Below are 19,324 nucleotides of genomic sequence, written 5' to 3'. Positions count from 1 at the left end.
TTTATACCTTTTTTTTCTAAGAAAATAAAGAATAGAGAGGAATTTTTTTTAAGCGAACACAAAATAATTTAACAAAAATAATAATGAAAGATTTCAAAACACATTACAATATCCAATATATCAATAAATCAATAGCTATTACAAATTCATTTTATTCTTGCTGCTATTTAAAATGATTAAATCAATATGCAGAAAAACAGATTTTATATTATCGTAATATAAAAAAGTGCATATGAAAGATACATTATTTATAAGCTCCATATAAATATTTTTATATCAATCAAATATTTAAATAGCAAATTTATTTATTTTGTATCAAATCGCCGGATACGATGTAGCAATTGTATCCTTAAAATAATTGTACATCCCAGACTTTTTTCCTGTATTACGTATTTGCAAAGATTCTTTAACTATAAAATAATTGAAATTATAATTATCGTTTTGTGATAATTAATTCATAGAAAAGCGTTGCAAGTCAATTAAAATTTGCACATATTTAAAAAATTATTTATTTAACAAAATATTGAATAAATTAACAAAAATATTTGATTACAACTCATTAAATAACATTTTTTACATAAGAACTATCTTTGTTATTATATGTAGCAATTATTTAAATAATATGTAGTAATTTTTAATAATATTATAGTTTCTCATTTTGTAATCAATTTTTTTCCTGTAAAATATCACGTATATTTGGCGTTTGCAACGTTTTTCAATTAGTATTTTAACATATCTAAGGTGGATTGATAGAAGATAATCTAGGTAAGTGACATATCCATGTGGCATAAGTATGGTTACATCTTGATACAAAATATACATATACACATACATACACGCAGTAGTACAAAGTTACAAATATAATCTCGTAATATCACCTCTCTGTCATACGTTCTTTTCTAATTTTTCTTGCCATACGTTAAACGTGAGATTTTAAATTCTTATCTCTTATCTAAATTTTATATTCTTATCTTAATTTAAGTAATATGAATAAGATCAGGCGGATGTATCTATTGAAAAAATTTATTTTCAAAATACTTTTGAATTTGCAGTTTCTCAGATTTATTTTGTTATTTGGCAAATACGTGTCGTCTATTGTGACGGACGTGTCGTCGTCGTTTCATGCACGTGGCACAACACTTTTCTCGCACGATCGATGATGTGTCGCACATACGTTTGTAGTTTGCGCACGACGGAACTATGCTATCCTTGCAATCTGAAAAAGATAAAGTTACATATCAATATATATATTAGTCATCCGTGCATGTGTGTGTATGTAACCACACACATATAATAATTTATAACTTGATGAGAAAGTATAATAAATAAATCCACATATATATTATATATGTGTGCATTATCGTAAAAAAACTAGACAATGTTTTAAACTTTTCTACACGCATTTTCTCACTTTTCTTATAAAGAAGAAAACTAATATTATAAATGAAAAAATTCAATTGATTAAATCTGGTAAGGAAATTTTGAGAATTCATTGCATATATGTTAATAATATTTATTGTTACGGAAATTAGAATACTTCATAATAATTATTTATACGCCCGCGCGTGTTGGATGCATCATACGCGTCACATGCAAATCGAGCGACGTAGCGTGTGATCTCATAAAGTAACTCGTTACAAACCGTAGTTTTCTCATTTCTCGACGCCTTTGGATAAGAGCATATTCCGCAACTTTGGACAAGCTAAACGCTCTGTAATCTAACTAGCATAACTTAGAATTACATGCGGCTACGTGTTCTAATTCTCTCGACTCCATTACTATTCTGTTAGATTGCCTCAAACTTCCATTCAACATCAATTACTATGGCGCGACAAATGTGAGTTTAACTTTTAAATATCACACGCAAGGAATATAATTATTAATATTATTAAATGTATGTATGTATGTATTTGTAAATTATCTTAACTTTTTATCTTAATTTGATAATTCTTTTCTCAAGATCTCAAAAATATATATTGCAATATTACAAATTCTGCAAGATTCTCAGTATAAAAAGAAATGAAAATTTTTAGAAAATGCACGTGAAAAACTTTTGTGAATTAAATTTAACTGCAGATGTAATTACCATTTTTCTCATTGGTGCATTGCCGTCGATAATAACAGCGCTTTGTATCAAACGGTCTTCTGAAAAGATTGCAGTCGTCGGAGAGCAAGTTCGTCGCGCGATCACGACATTGTACTTCTCTATGTTTGATTCCAGACTTTATAAGGCAGGTCGCGTTGCAACTTCCCCAATTTCCTAGAATTTAAATTAATAAACTGTCTTACATAAAGAAATCTTCGTCTTAACAAATATTTAACAAACTTGAGAAATTCGCCTCTAATAAATGACAAATTCTCATTTCGTCTTTTATTATTATTCAAAAGCGCTACTACCTTTCATCTGTAATATCATAATAACGTTTCTCAATGAGATTCTATAAACATACTTTAGCTATTCCATAATATCCTTACAGAACTATACAAATATCATAAAATTTCAATTTTAAATGAATAAAATATTTGTTGTAAGTTTAACTTTTTAATTTTAGTTAGAAGAAATTCTATTTGTGTATATTAAAAGAGAAGACATATTCTTTGTATTATAATATATCGCATCAATTATAGCTTACCGGTAACCCATTTTCCACCGTAACAATCCTCGATGCTAGTTGGTTTGTTATCCGGATTACAATCGGCCGGTACGGAACAGATGACTTTCCTATTCCTTTTGCCATTCGAACAGTGACTCCATTTCGATACCGTCCACTTCGACTTAGTGTTGTACATGGAATTGTCCGGGTTCTCGTCGACAACGTTGTCAAACTCGAGGATCTCCGGCTCCTCGGTGGTGAGGCTGTCGACTATCGTAATACCATCTTGTTCGTTCAGACTGATATTGTAGAATGACATATCCTTGTTGTCGGCGTATACGAATAGTGGTATTTCCGAGGTGGGCCCGCATGGCGGCAAATCGGGGCACGGTTCCACTTCTTCGGGTCGCATGTTCTTATCGCAATCGCGATCGGGTAGTGCCAAGTCTGATCGATCGGTACCGGCACCGGAGAACACGCACATGACCGATCTCTTGCGCAGCGCGTTATCACCGCATGTAACAGGGCACATTTGCCATGGGCCTACCCACCATCTAAAATGTTGCAAGTCTTTTTTTACACTTACTATATACATATAATACATAGAAAATCTGCGTTGTGTTATCTTCAATTATTTTATAAGATTGAATCAATAGAGAAAGTTTCTCCGTCGTGGAGTAAGAATTTAGAAAAGATGGCAATCGAAAATTGAATAAAGTTTTATTCGGTCGCTTCCCGAAAATTCCCGTTATGAGATAACAATGTTCTTCAAAGTTCTTCGAATTTTGTTACAATCATTTATTGAATTCAAAGTTTACCTTGCGGGACACGGATTCGAATTGCATTCGCGCGACTTCGGCTCCGGCTTCTCTATACCATCGCAGAAATAGTCCTCAACGGTACCGCTTTTTCTTTCGCGACAGATCGCGTGCGAAGTTTGAGTGCCACCGCCGCAAGTGACCGTACAGAGAGTCCAATCGGAAGATATCCATAAATATTCTGGAGCTCGATCAGGCTTCTTCTTCGATACGGTGTATTCATAACGTAGTCCGAAATTGCGATAATGACCTCTGTAAATTAACTGAAATAATAAAGCTTGATAATTATTAATAATGACAGCCGAAAATGAAAGTTGTTTTATTAAATTATTAAATTATCATTATAAATTATAAATTATTATTATTTTATTAAATTAAAGCTTATCGAATCACGAACTAGACATGTATATATAATATACATAGAAAATTTTAAATCATGAAAATACATAAAATCTTTTTGATTTCAAACTAATTAAATATTGCATTTTGTATGCTATTTATTGAGATAATATATTACATAGACAACGATGTCTTCTTTGATAGGTCCTGGAATTCTAATCTTCTCTCTGTCTCGATCACGTTCATATAAAGCTGGCGTCCCGGCGACTTCGTATTCGCCCGCTAAAGTGATCTGCCTATCCAATCAGAATTTTATCAGAGTTTAAGATTACGGTCATATTAACATTACGAAAATTTTATTTATCAAAGTGTGATTAGTGTCACTGTGTAATAACTCTTTTTGCATTGTCTGATAAAAATATATGTACAATGTAGTCAAGCAAGCGATACGATACAAGCGTAGATTATAGTCACGTTAGCTTTGCAATCTCAATCACATTTAAATATCGCGATTAGCTGTCTACGTTATTGCACAGTTTGGAATTTTGCTATCTGAGTTATACGCACCGTTTTCCATTTAGGAAATATTTGTCAGAATTCGGCACTCCGATGCCGATATAATTTTTACTGTTACCGATCTCTTCGATCTTAATATTTCGCGAACCGGACGGAATAACAATGACTTCCTTGTATCCGGGACCATCGTTTTTATCATAAACGCCGCTGGTAGTCTCGCATTGAGTACCATCGCCATGACAAATTCCACAGCGATCTTCCGTAGCATCGGAATCCACCGTCCAATCACAACCGACTTTCTAAAAAAAAAATCTTAATTTTTTAATGCTTAAATTTTTTTAAAAGTATTAAATAAGAGATTATAAATTTAAAAAAATTTGAGATTTATAATTTTTTTGAAAGTCAATTTTTTTTAAAGAATACTGACCCTGCATATGCCAGCGATGCACATATCCCTGGTACCAACGTTGCATGGCGTACCATCGAGAGCAGCCTCTCCCCAAGGAACGATTACGCTTTCCTCTGTATCAGTGCAATAAAGCTCGCAAGGCTCCGCTAAATGAGAAGATGTATATCAAACTGCGCGTCATAAATCATGTAATGAATCATTACATGATTTGAATATTTCTAATCCGTTTTGTTTTCATATATTATTTTTATATATGCATGCATTCTGATAATGTCGATAGATAATTAATTGAGAACGCGCGCATTTTGAAAAACCGTAAAGATGTAGAATTCGAATTTTGGAATTACATATGCGATCGCGGGAAAAAATTTCGTGCATCGAACAACGCTTAAAAGTTTACTTACTTTGGTCGAAATATGGCAACCAGGTATAATTCTTTCCCTTATATTCTTTGCCGTCGTAGTTGCTACACTGAACCGCGCGGAAACTCGGCGTACCTTCCGGGCAAGGCTGCGTGTTGCAGATTTTATAGCGGCGTCTCTCGCCTATACAAAACTTTCCGCCGTGCGCGGGTTCCGGATGATCGCATTTCCTCTCGACTATCGAGACACCGGCGCCGCAAGTTCTCGAGCACTCGCTCCACGATCCCCATTCGCCCCAACCGCCGTCGATTTGCCGCGGTCGATCGACAATGGGTACACATTCCTGATTTTGACACCACTACGAAGTACGACATAAAAATATATTTGAAAGATTTTAATATTTTGAATCGTATTTCCTATATCTATATATAACTCGCCTATCTAGATAAATCTCAATAGTGGTTTAAATAATGGCAAAAATATTTTATGAAGACAGATTGTTATTGAGAGAATTTGAATTTACCATGTGTTTCCCACAATGTGTTCCCGGAGCTGCCGGATGCAGCATAGTAGTGCAGGAACCGTCCACGATGCACCATAGTTTCGAGCAAATCTGGAATCATAAGCGGTCATAAATCTTTAAATTGTGGTTATTTAAATCGAGCCGGTTAAATTCAGATCGACAAAATTTATTATCGACGATCTTTGTTTACCTCCTGCAACGGAGAACAGACAGAAGCTTCTCTTACGCCGAACTGCAGCCTGCATTGATGCTCGGCATTATACATTGCACCGGGTGGCAAATCCGGATACGCGTAGTCATTGCCCGCAGGCTCGTCTTCCAAGCAATCGCCTTTTCCTTGACTGAAAAATTCCGGGAACCACATACATGTATATATATATATATATATTATATTTCCTTGTTTTTGTCACGTAGAAAATACATAGATTGCAGAATCCTAAATTAATTAGATTTTTTTATTGAAATATCTTTTATTTACTCCAAAAAGTTTGTAATATCTCTTCTAGAGCATCTGGACCAGGCTACTCCAACAGCGTCCACCTCAAAAGTTGGCGTCATTACGTGTAAAGTATCGCCTTCGCGTTTACTGCAGCCGATTTTTTCCGTGTCGTGATACATTCCAAAACTAAACAGAATATGCGATTATTTAAAACTGACGAATACATGCCTAGATAGATGTTATATATTACATTAAAAATTTTAAATAATTATTTCTAATTCTTCATATAAAACGTTTAATTTAATATTTCATATATAAAGAAATATTCGACGTTCTTATATCGATACAATTTCTCACTCTTGCTTACTTATGTCCCAATTCGTGCGTGATTGTATGCGCCAACGTGATCCCATTATCCTCATTGACGCTGCAGCTACGATCCGGTTGGCACATACCAGCAACGTGAGCCACTCCCAAAGTGCTGCAAGGGGTATTCGCACGCGAACAAATGTCCTCCCTCGTCACTAGAATCGCCACGTCGTGATGATTCGGGTGCGAATCATCGCCGGGATTCAATTTCTGCTGCCATTTGCAGAAATTGTATAGAGTTCTGTCCGCGTTTATCGCGATGTCCAGCCCTTGCTGGGACAGAAATGGTTAATTTCGAATAATCGCTTTCGAGTAATCTTGATATTATCATTGAATACGAGTAAAAGCGATTTTAAGCGTAACGTAGATACCTCTGCCTCTTCTTCCTCGACGAGAATAATTCTGACCACTACGATATTGATGAAATTGCCGATGGTAGGATCGAGATAGAGCGCGGACACCATATTCATGATTGTCAGGAGATAAGTTTCCACATCGCCATCCTGGTGAAAAGCCATCATCGTTGTGTCAGCGACGACGAGAACCTCGACGTGACGCGGTGTACTGATCGATCTCTTGGAACGATGCCATCGTTTCGCTTGATGATGTTTCCTTCGCCCACGGCCTTGAACTTGGACGAGGCCTGGTTGAGTTTGCCATTCGAGCCGCGTCTCTGTCAATCGACGCGGTTCTGTCGGATATTTCACACGCTGTCATAATCAATTGCTAATCTTCTTTTTTAGTCTATGCTTTTACCATCAGTTTATTTGCTGCGGAGTCAACGATCTTAAATGTTGCTAAAAATATGCAAAAATATACGCGCGATCCTTGTCAATCGATCGAGATAGATAGTAGCTTCCATACTGTGGAATGCTTTAACAGCGCGACTGATTTATGCAGATTGGCAGATTGTAGGCGTGTAATTAAGATTTCATTTGGTCCATCCGATAGATCGGCAAGCTTGCCGAAATGAATACTCATTGTAGTTAATTACGGGTTTGCAACGAATTGGATTATCCCTTCGTGGGTTTCATTATATAGAGGAACGTATCAACAGAGCGATCTTAGTTCTCTATATCGGCGTACTCGTGCACGTTTCATTCGCTGAAATGCGGGAACGTCAAAACGAGTGGCTAGATCGTATCTTGAAGTTGTGCCAAAGACTATACGAGCCATAATAATTTCGGGATTCGTACGATTCAAGCGAATTAGATCGGGTTAATCAACTTGTTTTGCAATATCGTTCAAATCGTGAGCAAATCGATTATCGATGCTTTCGCACATGTTATACATATGCAGGGAATCTTACAACAAATTATGAAACTATTATGAAGCTAGAAGAAGCTGTTTGTATTGTAATAGAATGAGAGAAATTAGTTTTAGGGAGGATCATTGTAATTCTCTCTATTATTACTATATATTTCAATATTCCTGCACGAGATTATATTCTTTCTCTCGCCCACCCTATCTTTCTTCCTGCTCGGATATTATTGTCGGCGAAAAATAAAGGATAGACAAGGCGTCGATGACACGCCCACGTTCCGTACGACGGTGCGTCCAATTACATTATACGCGCAGACACATAAATACATGCGATACATATTACAAGAGAGGGCGAGAGAGAGAGAGCAAGGTAGGTGTAGGATGGCGATGCGTGCGGGGGAGCGTGCGGTTGTAGGACGCGCGGGCGAAAGTCGAAATAGGAACAAGAAGAAGGTGTCTGTTCTCACCGCGGGTGCCGCAGTTTCTCTCCTGTTTCCTCTTCTTTTTACGCCGTCGCCTGCTGCGGCCGCCGGCGCCAATCTCGATCTGCTGTTGCTGCTGCTCGGCCGAGCGCCGAAAGACGAGGTGAGGCCGGCCCCCAGGGACCGTCGGGCCTCTACAGATCGGCGAGCGAGCACCGGCGCCTAAATCGTCGGTCGTCATTTCGTCGGCCGACGACGTGCCGCGTTTTTTTTCCAGGGACACGGCGACTGGTTCCAGCCAGAACTCGCCGTGGTCGCCGTGCAGCATACCCGCCTGAAACGCAAAACCGGGTCTCGTGTTACTCAGACACAGAGAGAGAGCCGGTGTACACCGGCGAGATTCTCGTCGTGACGTCTCCCGGCGACGCCGTATACGAATGGGCTGTTTAGCTCGAAAGTGGCGCGTATGTCATCCTGAAAAACTTGTTAACTCTTCACGGCGAGTACCCTCCCTCCGCGCGTATTATTTCACGATTAAGTATTATTTTTGCATAATAAAGCGCGCGCTTAAGTATTGAAAATTTATATGATGTACTTGGAAAATTTATATTATGTCAATCATCGTGAGCATTTGTTGCGGCACGAAGCTGATCGAATACAAAATCTAAGTATCGTATTTCGGAACATTTATACATCATATTTTATATATACATATATTTGAAACGTCGTCAAAAATCATTACCTTTTTAGCGTAACATTTATGTTTACAATTAGAATAGAATAAATCACGATCTTCAGTGTGGATATAGTCAAGATCGACGGGCACGAAAAATAACAGACTGGCGGGAGCGTATCTCTCTTTGCAATTTTGCGCGAATATCATTCCAACGGCGACGATATGCGAAAATATTGATACGATATACGAGATCATAAACGAAGTTATATGAAAGCGAAGCGCTACTGGACTGGAGATAACGCGTATTCAGCGCAAGATAACAGCTAGATATTAGTATTATATATAAGTATGCTTCTCTTCTCTTAAGCACTTGGGAATTGAGTTTCCACCGAGTTGGTTTATATCAGCGAATGCCGCCGAATATATATTATGCTTAGTTCTCGTGAAATGTAAGCACAGCTCCAACGTGGGAAGGATACCGCTCGATATCGCTCGGTATCGCGAAAATAGAGAGACGTTAATGTAAAACTTATTGGAACTTGCCGCTCATTATTTCAGCCATCAATCGCTATCTGACAGGAAACGGCGAGACTTGTCAGTGATCGCGGGTGATTAATGCCGTGGCGTAGCTGCGGGCGTGCTAATCTGCAGCATGATCAACATCGTTTGGCATTATTTTATTTCTTGTTCTAAAGGTGTTAGAGTTCGGACCTCCGACGGCGCGCCAAGCGTCATGGAACAAGTATTTCGAAGGTTCGCGTGATCGGTATAAAAAAAAAAAAGAGAAGACGGTTTCGTAATTAGGGAAGGTTAAAAGTTGGAGCAAGATAACATTCGCATATCTCGGTTAACTTTTTAAATAATACAAAGTTTTCATATAATTATAAAAAAAATATATAAAATAAACTTCTTTCTCTCTCTCTCTCTCTTTATATATATAATTAGTTCGCTTACTTTGCTTTTTTATTTATTGCAAATTGATATTATTGAATATTAAACAAAATTTTACACTAACGCGCGATATTATCTTATAAAAGCAAATTTCTTAATTTCATGATACGGTAATGTTGGAAATACATGATAGCGTTCTTTTTTATTGCGGAAATAGTTCCTTTTTATTAAGGAAATTTTATTAATAATGCGTATTTAGAGAATAGGTATAGTAAGATATATATTATAAACATTATATAAAAAATTCAATCTTCACCGCAAATCAAAAATTTCGTATATTAATATATATTAATACTTATAATCGGGATTGTTTATGCCATATCATCATCATTGGTGTCACGAGGCAGATATTCCCGTGTCCCGGCAAAATAAAACGATCGGCGAAGCCGAGAGCGAGAGAGGCGGTAAAAGGGCTAAATATAACCGGGCCGAGGTGGCGCTCGCTATTTCGATTAGTCCTCGACGCAGACCGTGAAAAATCACGGCGCCAGTCTCACAAAGGCGATGAAGAGGAGGAAGAAGAAGAAGAAGAAGAAGAAGCGGAGCCTCGTCGTCGAAGGATCTCAAAGCGAAAAAGATCTAGCCGTGACTCGACTCGACACGGGGCCTCACGGCGTTCTTGCCTTTTTCGCTTCTTCTTCGTCTTCTTTCCCTTTGTCACATTATCTTTGTTCTATTTTGCGTCTTCCTCTCTCTCTCTCTCTCTTTTCTTTTTTTATATGCTCACAAATTTTGATCGCCTATATAAAGAGTAATTTGTTATCGCGATGTCTTTGACGACGACGATGGATAGGACATTTTGTTATCGATTTTATTAACTCTTTTGCAATCCAAAGACATTAAAAATATAATCGTTAAATATACTATTCTTATTATTAGAGTTAACGACATAATTGTAATTGTTCATTGTTATGAATGTATTTGGAGAGATATCTATTTCGTCAAAATTTACAAGGGGATCAATAATTGTGATTGATTCCTTTGCCGGGATTTATTCATTAAAAATATAGAGTGCACGCTCAAGTAACGATAAATATAACATAGAGAATATAGATTGAAGCGCGTGCTCTCAGCTGAAATAAAATAATTGGGAGTTATGGCGCATATGTTAGTTGCACCTATGCAATATTTCATTCTTTAGTCGAGAAAATCTTCGATTTGCCAATATCCGTCAATTGGCAGATTTAATTTAATAACTACAACTTCGATTCGATATCGGATTCTGCATTTGGAGTGTTTTATGTAATTTAAAGCCGTACTTCTGCAAAGAGTACTTTTCAAATTATCGAAAATATCTCATAATTCTTCTATGGTAAACAAGTAAGACAAGTAAGAATTTCACTTATCTTTAAAAAGCAATCTGCAGAAAAATGATAAGGTAATAAATGTTCAAATGTTTCCATCTTTAATACATGACTAAATTTCATCATACGATCAGCCATGCTTCCGCGAATCTTTAGAATGCATATATATAAAAATAATATCGGTTGTACAATCTATTGCACGTTCTTTGGCATTACTATCTGAGAATTCGCTATCCTAGCTGAATACAACTCTAATCTCGGCAAACAAATATATCTTTATAGTAATATGACATTTACCAGGGAACTATACGAATATTTTTTTTAATTGAACCGTATCGAACAGGCCAACGGAGAATATATGCGATATATTTGCGGGATTCGATTAATTTCGCATATCGACCGATAATTTACGACAGTTTACGTTATAGTCGCATTCTCGGCGGAGGAGGAATTATATTGCAACGGTGTGTTGCAATAGAGAACCGTCCCGCGATCGTATCTCTTGCGTCTTTTCTAATTGCCACGAATATGCAAGAATCGTGAAACAACCCCATAAATTCGCCATTTATTTCCCGGAATGGAATTAACGAACGAGTATGTCAGGCTTGTCGAAAGTGGCTTCCGATTTGCATAAAGCATGCCGATCAATTATGCGTCGTTATAATTACGTAAAATATTATAAAGCAACGGCGCGGATACGTACTCTCCGCGCGACCGGATCGCGAGAGCGGATTAAATTATTAATGGGCGCGCAACTCGTTGCAAACGGTTGACATAAATTACCGCGAGCCAGTTCGCTATTCGTGCGACGCACACCCGCACTATCGACGCAATCGATCGTGACGATTGCACAAATGCCGATCCGCGGGTAGGAGGTATGCGCATAATAACCGCGCCGCGCACATCAAGAAAAACCTATCGCGCGCGAAAAGTTCCGTCCACGCGTGTTTAACGCGACCGCGATCGCGCGGTCTCGAACGGTCCCAACAAGGTGAATTCGATCAGCATAAAATCGCACGCGGGATTGCCATCGATCGTGACGATGGTCACGTATGTATCCCGTCATACGTATCTCGCGGCGTCATTTGTTATGTTGCTTAGCTTGCAGGCGATTGTCAAATTGGACATACACTGCCGTTGTGTACGCATAAATTATTATTGAACGACCAACGGGGAATAGCGATGGGCGGTCGCAACATCGAGACACGCCGACATTCATGTTTAGCGACCGACGAAGCCTACGATCCCGCTTTTATGATGCATATTTGCACCTATGTCTAAGCACGTATTGGCTCCCCCGTCGGCGATTGTTGCGCACACGTGAATAATCTACCGCGCTTGTCGCGCGACTCCGACCGCTGCTGACAGCCGTAAAAGACGATTAGAATTGCCTGGTTGGCGAAGCCGATACGATCCGCCGCTATTACGGAGGCCTGTTGATTATCGCACTACCGTTAACCGCAGTGATCGCCGAGGGAAATTAATTATCGAAATCCGTGAGAATGCTTGACGTCGGTGTCTCGATTAGCGCGCCGTTAATTATAATTCGTGGTATTGTTGACAATGATTTTATTCCTTGAATGCGTAATAAAATTTAGAGATTAAATTTTTACAATCTCTGATAAGAGGCATAGAATAGAATTAATATTCGTATATTATTTTAACAAAAATAAATGTATGCGATAAAAAAAATTAGAGCCATTGTTTTACATAAAAAAAATCATATTTCAATTTATAAATATATATAGTTAAAAGAGTCTTTCAATCGATATCATTTAAATAGCAAAATTTGCTTGTTTACAAATTCCCTTTAACTATTGTATTACGCAAATATTGTAACAGGAAAAATTTTGCTTCACAATTTATGGAAATATGAAAACTCGTTGCGCTCCACTAGGTTTATTTGTTTTATGATACACTCCAATTACGGCATCGATAATTGCCATTTTATTCGCATTTGAGATTAAAAAATTTTTTCATTATTAGTGAATGCAAAATTTGCTAATAGTTGATTACGATATTCCATGCATGCGGACTCGAACATTTCTTTTAAATGCAACGTTGCGTGTCTGATGCATATAGATTGAGTCTGAATATTATGACAGAAATTTCAATTCAATTACACGACATTTCCTTAATTTATTCGATTGCAATGCACATCCCGGGCATTTGAGTTTATTTCGTAAATAGCAATTAATTCCGGAAAGCGCATCACTTTATACGGGTTCTGGCATTGATTCCAGAAATTCAGACGATTCCGCGCAAACGGCGCGGTTATACGCGGCGCTTGCTTAATATGCACCTTGTTAGTACCGGGATTATGCCCTTCTACCGCAACAGGGAATTTAATAACGCGCCGATAAATTATTGTAAATGTCAATTGCCGTCGCCGCGTTACGACCATGTAACGAGTTATGCGCGCGGCGATCGTGTACGAGAGATCGCCGATGACATCAGACTTTTTATCCAACGAGTTATCTTCGTTCAATCGATGGTTGAATGCAAAAGGCACATAAGCTATCATGGGTGTGTTCGACTGTCACAACACCATAATGCCGCGGGAGAGACGAGCAAGGTTGAATCGAGAATATGAAACCTGCAACGAGATTATACCTGGCAGAGACATGATTCTTCTCTTGAGATCTTTTAGGTGATTCTTTCAGTCACTGTTCTCAGCAATTCTTCTTCAATCTCGAGAGACGATACTTCGCGTTCTATCGATATATCTAGAATTTGTTTTAAGATGAATATCACAAGATTAACGGACTCGAGAAAAATATTTTCTCATGGAAACAGAATCTTGTTTTTATTTCGATTTTTTTTTTGTCATACGATGCTTTCCATCCCGCTTGTATTTTGTATCGTGAAAATTCCACGACGACGAGGACGATAATTTTCCCGTGAGAATATTTCAAACAGGATACACGATACACTGCGTAACAGTTTAGATGTGCTAATAGCTATACACGTCAATTGCTGTTTTATGAGGGATGCGACAAAGATGCGGGGATAGCGCGCCGTGATTGCGTGATTATTGCGACACGTAGCGTTTTGCGTTACATGATTTGACGAGATTAAGCTCTTTGAGGTATGTGATTCTATCGGCTTCAATAGTATTATCCTGGATTATGAACGCGCGGGGTAAACTAGGCAATGCGAAATAATGTCTTCCGTTACACGTCTGATACCAATCCGACAGTTTATCATAGAGTGTACGGTAACGGATTTTCCAGACGACCGAGTCGAGAGATACTAGATGTCGTGTTCTTTGGCACATGAGGATGAAACCGGATGTCCGTCCGAGAGATAAGAAAAAGAATTCGGTTGGGGAGAAAGACTATGATTCCGATGACGATAAATGCTTCCTGCGGAGAAACATGATTTATACCTTCATTGGAATAGTCGTCCCGGACTCCCCGCGTAGGTGGCGCATAATGATGGTTACCGCACGTATGTGTGTGTTTGTGCGCCGGTTCTGGTTCGTTTTCCATCGGGGATAGATTGAAGATGCCGACTATAAAAAAGCGCCCGCGCACGGCGGTTGCATCGCCCATAATCCTCGACAATTAATGATGCATATGTATCTTGACGAAACATCGCGGCGAGTTTAGGAGGAGTTAGGCGAGCTTGCATATTGTTCAGGTTACTGGCATCATGAGATACTTAATTCATTCACAAAATCGGATAATTTTGTCTTAATGCATATTGAAGTATTGATCGTAAAAAGCGATCGATTTTGAACGAACGTTTTACACGGTTCGATATATTAGCTGATCTCTATAGATTTTATCTTATACTTAAAAGATGCTGCGATCGATTGATCGAGGATACTGGAAGGAAGTTGAGTTCCATTATACCGAAAGTCTTCAGCTCTCGCATATATTCGGGAGAGTGTTCATAAAGCGGTTGCATCATTTATCACGAGATCTCGAACTCCTTACCGGCTCCTTACACGGGGTGCCTCTTAAATCTACGAGATGTTATCTATGGATATTGCAGAATATATATTCTTCCGGCGCGATAAAATGTCCGTGATATTAATTACTTCGTTATTTTTTTCCCGCCATGACTAAAGACACAAAAATATATATAAGTACGTCATTAAGTTCTAATTGTCGAAAGTAATAAGGACCACCCATGTCCCGCTTAGATCCGGGGGAATAGATACGTATTAATTGGACGGAGAGGAGCAACTCATCGTTGATTACCTATTACCGGTAATTATATGTTAACCGTGTATACGTGCTCGTACGCGCCGCGCATAGATTCTGGAACCTGTTCCCCTACTGCCGAGCACATTGATTCGAATCGCCTGCACATACCCTTGTGCGTGGTACCATATTCACGCCTTCTAAACTTTCGCTACCGGAGCAAATAGTAGGAGCAATAGTCGTAAATATTTGCCGCGGTTTACGGTATTGCGTATTATGTTGGACTCGCGGCCATGATTCTTTTTTTTTTCTTCTACCGAGGCTCCAATCGTATTTCAATTTTCCATTCCATAGAACATACTTGTATACGAGAAAACGGCCGGCGGCCGTGGTGTATTCGCTTGGCATGGCGGGCCTCTCGTCGCATATATTGTACATATAGTGAATAATGCCGCGCAAAAGCCGATATCTCTCCCGGCCGCCTGTCATTGGCGCCGCAATAACGATCATTCTCATTTTTTGCTTGGTTCCCGGTGACAAATCGCTCTTTGTTGCGAAAGCGGAATTAATTGACTTATTGATTTATATCGTCCCCTTTTGTGTCTCGGGTTTCACTTCTACGTATCGCGGACTTGCTCGCGCCGACGATATTTTGCTTTTTCGTATAGAACATCAACGCCTTTAGTCGAGGGGTTCATGATAAATCAACTGAACGTGTGGCTGATTGCTATCGGCTCCGGCGGGACGGTACATACATACATACATATATGTATTAATTGCTGATATTAATAGCTATCCGTTAGAATGACGAACGGGGAGAAAATTGTTTTGATTTGATGAGGCGACGATTCAATCTTACCAAATTTATCCGATAAATGATACATACATATAATATTTTCAGGACGCAGCAAACTGATAAATTAAAGCGCGATACCGATAATGAGAGGGTCACATTGATCGTTTATACTCACATGGGTGCACATATTGCATCCGTGTCGGTTGTAAAGAAGATATATAACGGCAATATATTACCACTGCACGAATTATTGACACGATAGCTGTTACTGTTACTGATATAATGATCGTCTTGCCAAATACGGCCACGGGGATGGCGATCCATTATTGTGGAGGATATCTCTATGCAGGCGATAGAACACCATCTATATTTAAAATAAGTAAAATTGGCTGAAATATTTCTTTTTGCAATAATTTTTCTATGAAGTAATTCAACTTCCACAAAAATTGATGTTGCTTTCATTTATTTATCGTACCGCTGCACCAGTTGATAAATTCGTGCGGAAAACAGTGTCGCTAAAGACTGAGCTTGTAATGTTTTCGCGATACCGCTTGTATTTCAATTCCTCGTCCATTGGGACGCTTCTGGGTAACCGCAGAATAATTCATCGGGACAGTCTTCAAGGAGTTGTTTCGAACTCGGTCTCAGCGGATCGTGAGTAATGCGCGGCAGGAGCCGATATTTCTTGCCAGCGGCTATGTCGCTGCCGCTTCGCAATAACAATTATTTTCAACGGTTCTTTTTTTATACGGTTACGACTTGGGAATTGGCGGAAATGGAAAGCGCGGAAAAGCAGAATTTATGAAGTGAAATAGCAATCTCATGCACGTCATGATTTATTTTGCGCAATGAGCGGAAGATATTTGCTTATTAGCCGAAAATGTTTTCGTATAGATAACATTGATATAGTCCATCATTCACGAGACTCGCGTGATCATATACATATGTCTCAAAATATTTATATCAGATGTGTATCTCTGAAGAAATTTGGAGTCGGCCTTTGTCTCGTGAAAATTTAAACTAAATTTAAACTTAATTTCGAAATTTTTCTAATTTAAATTTAGTGTTACAAAAATAAACATAAAAAATAAAGTTAAAAATTAAATAGTACAAAAACAAAAATTAATAAAATTTTTTCAACATAAATATATTTTTTCAAGAATATTATAAAATAATCTATAATATAATGTAACATATAGTAATATAATTTCAAGATATATAACCATGTATTTAATCAACATCTGAAAAAAAATATTACGAAAGATACACTTGTCGACGAGATTCAATGGCAGTAGTATAGTAATTATAAATCTTGCGAGCAATTAATCGAGATATATTGTAAAATGCAATTCCATTATTACGTTCGTTTACGATATGTTGGTTTATGATGAAACTAATTGCGCAAGGAGTGACCGTTTTCTTCGATCACGTAGAATAATGTTAACGGCTTTTACGTAGATAAATGCTGCTCGTTAAAGAAGAGTCACACGATATAAGACGCATGTCTACGATACATTTTGCAGTCATCGTGACTAGAGCTTATCGGCCCTCGCGATCATTCTTAGAAATTTAATAGACACATTCTGACTTTGATACTCGCCCAACAATACTAACTTGCGTTCTTGCGCCGATAAAGCGTTCGTGCACTTGCAGATAAGCGAGTTAAAGAATCCGCTTTTTGAAACGTTACGAGGGTGAAATCCGCCCCGCAGAGCAGATATCCTAGTTCGTTGTTGAAAAGAGAGCTCGATTGTGCACGATAAAATTTCCGTGTGAAAAACAATTTAGACTATAGTTAGCGAGTGTATAGCTTGCGAGATTTATAAAGAAGACAATGGCGACATTCGCGATTGCGGTAAAAGACTGAGACCTAAAGCAGAGAGTAAAATTAATTACGATATACGTAGGAAGGGAAATATAGTATACGAGATATCACGAGAGCGATTGCTCTACAGATAACAAAGGGGAGTATCGGACAATAAATTTTGAACTCAATGCGAATTTAAATAAAATCTCAATTTTCACTCTATCTCTCTTTCTCGCGTGTTAATATATATAATGTTAAAATAATAAATTTCAATCTAGTAGAGCTATTTAATTATTGATTTAGACAATTTTAAATTTAATGAATTAAGAGAGATGTCATGTCATAAGAAATGTATATCAATATTTTTTATAAAGCGATAAATTTAATGTAAATAAATCATTAAATTAAATCCTTTGAAATAAAAAAAGTGATACGATTTGAAATTTTCTAATCCAACTTCTCAATAGACAATCAATATTTAGAATAACAAAGGGATGACCCAGCGTTAGATTCAATTCTAATTCAACGTTACGCAACCAAAGTGGAGATTGCATCGGGGGATTAACCCAGGAGATAAGACCATTATCAGGCACGCCTAAGATTACTGAACATTACGTATCGACGCCAATTACATTTGTCCTCTTGAGTGCATACATACATACGTGTACACGTGTAGTACGAGTATGAGAGTCGAGACGATTGTTTCGCTTATATTACATACTCGTAGATCTGTAAAACAAGTAACATACAAACAAGTAACGATCCGAGTATATCATCACCAATTACGAAGATCGCTCGTGGTATTGCATCGGGAAGCAGGTATTACCCTATAATCAACGGCAGCAATGAAAGAGAAAAGTTTGCTATGCAAACAGCGTATCATTTACAATGCAAGTTCGAAAATTTGAGAATTAAATAGTTCGATATATAAATATATGAAGCATGAATTTACATTTAATATAAATTTTGTGTGTGTATGTATCAAGTATTTTATCATCGCAAATTGAATCTTGTTTTGACCAACATGTTTGCGTTTTTATTTTAACTCGTAAATTTCAGCTATTAATAATAAGATTAGAATATGTTTGATGACATATATATAAAATATGATTCAGTTTTTTGCAACGCAATATTTTACATTAATTCTACATTTCTAGAGAGATAATTTTATCTAATTGTAAGATGAGCTAAGCACTCGTAGTGGAAGAATTAAAGTCTTTCGTTAATCGCTATGAAGAAACGGCTTTAAAATCGACGGTTTAATCCCAATTTTAAAAGCCGAAGAATATTTTATAATGATGGTTTTAAGTCAACGCGGCTTATATGATCCGCCGCTAAATAGGGCTTTAAGTCTCGCGTAAACCGAGCATAAGTGGCATGAGTAGACTCGAGTTTTATAGTGGTTACGCGTCGAAATCACCTTCTCTCATACGGGGGCATACTCGCGTGCCTCTGTGCTGTAGATTTTATGGCCAATAAAAACGAGTATCACCCGTAAGAGGTAAATACACTATGTAAGATCTTGGTAAACAGTTACATGTACCAAGTAGCTGTATATGTCGTTTCATTATTTATGATAATGTAA

General features: G+C 37.7%; 1 protein-coding gene across 3 annotated transcripts in view; it reads right to left on the bottom strand.

The window, feature by feature from the left end:
- Positions 1–684: 684 nt before the first annotated feature.
- The window catches only part of LOC138938267 (A disintegrin and metalloproteinase with thrombospondin motifs 7), a 41,527-nt gene continuing 22,887 nt past the window's right edge, over positions 685–19,324 (bottom strand). For 2 of the 3 annotated variants that reach the window (XM_070305119.1, XM_070305120.1), the window contains 14 exons: positions 8,100–8,388; positions 6,741–7,060; positions 6,368–6,642; positions 6,040–6,186; positions 5,752–5,902; positions 5,562–5,651; positions 5,081–5,396; positions 4,695–4,822; positions 4,319–4,566; positions 3,930–4,047; positions 3,413–3,675; positions 2,634–3,148; positions 2,087–2,260; positions 685–1,216 (listed from right to left, as the gene is read on the bottom strand). In XM_070305119.1, the coding sequence (XP_070161220.1) occupies positions 1,071–1,216; positions 2,087–2,260; positions 2,634–3,148; positions 3,413–3,675; positions 3,930–4,047; positions 4,319–4,566; positions 4,695–4,822; positions 5,081–5,396; positions 5,562–5,651; positions 5,752–5,902; positions 6,040–6,186; positions 6,368–6,642; positions 6,741–7,060; positions 8,100–8,388 (3,180 nt within the window). In that variant the 3' untranslated portion in view covers positions 685–1,070. Of the gene's footprint in view, positions 1,217–2,086; positions 2,261–2,633; positions 3,149–3,412; positions 3,676–3,929; positions 4,048–4,318; positions 4,567–4,694; positions 4,823–5,080; positions 5,397–5,561; positions 5,652–5,751; positions 5,903–6,039; positions 6,187–6,367; positions 6,643–6,740; positions 7,061–8,099; positions 8,389–16,107; positions 16,154–19,324 lie in introns of those variants that run through there. The other variant, XM_070305121.1, reaches the window with a different exon arrangement.

Source organism: Polyergus mexicanus, unplaced genomic scaffold (genome assembly GCF_030449975.1).
Source record: "Polyergus mexicanus isolate NDT 795.1 unplaced genomic scaffold, iyPolMexi1.0 SCAF_12, whole genome shotgun sequence".
In the NCBI taxonomy this organism is placed as follows: Eukaryota; Metazoa; Arthropoda; class Insecta; order Hymenoptera; family Formicidae; genus Polyergus; species Polyergus mexicanus.
This window is presented reverse-complemented; position numbering and strand designations above follow the sequence as displayed.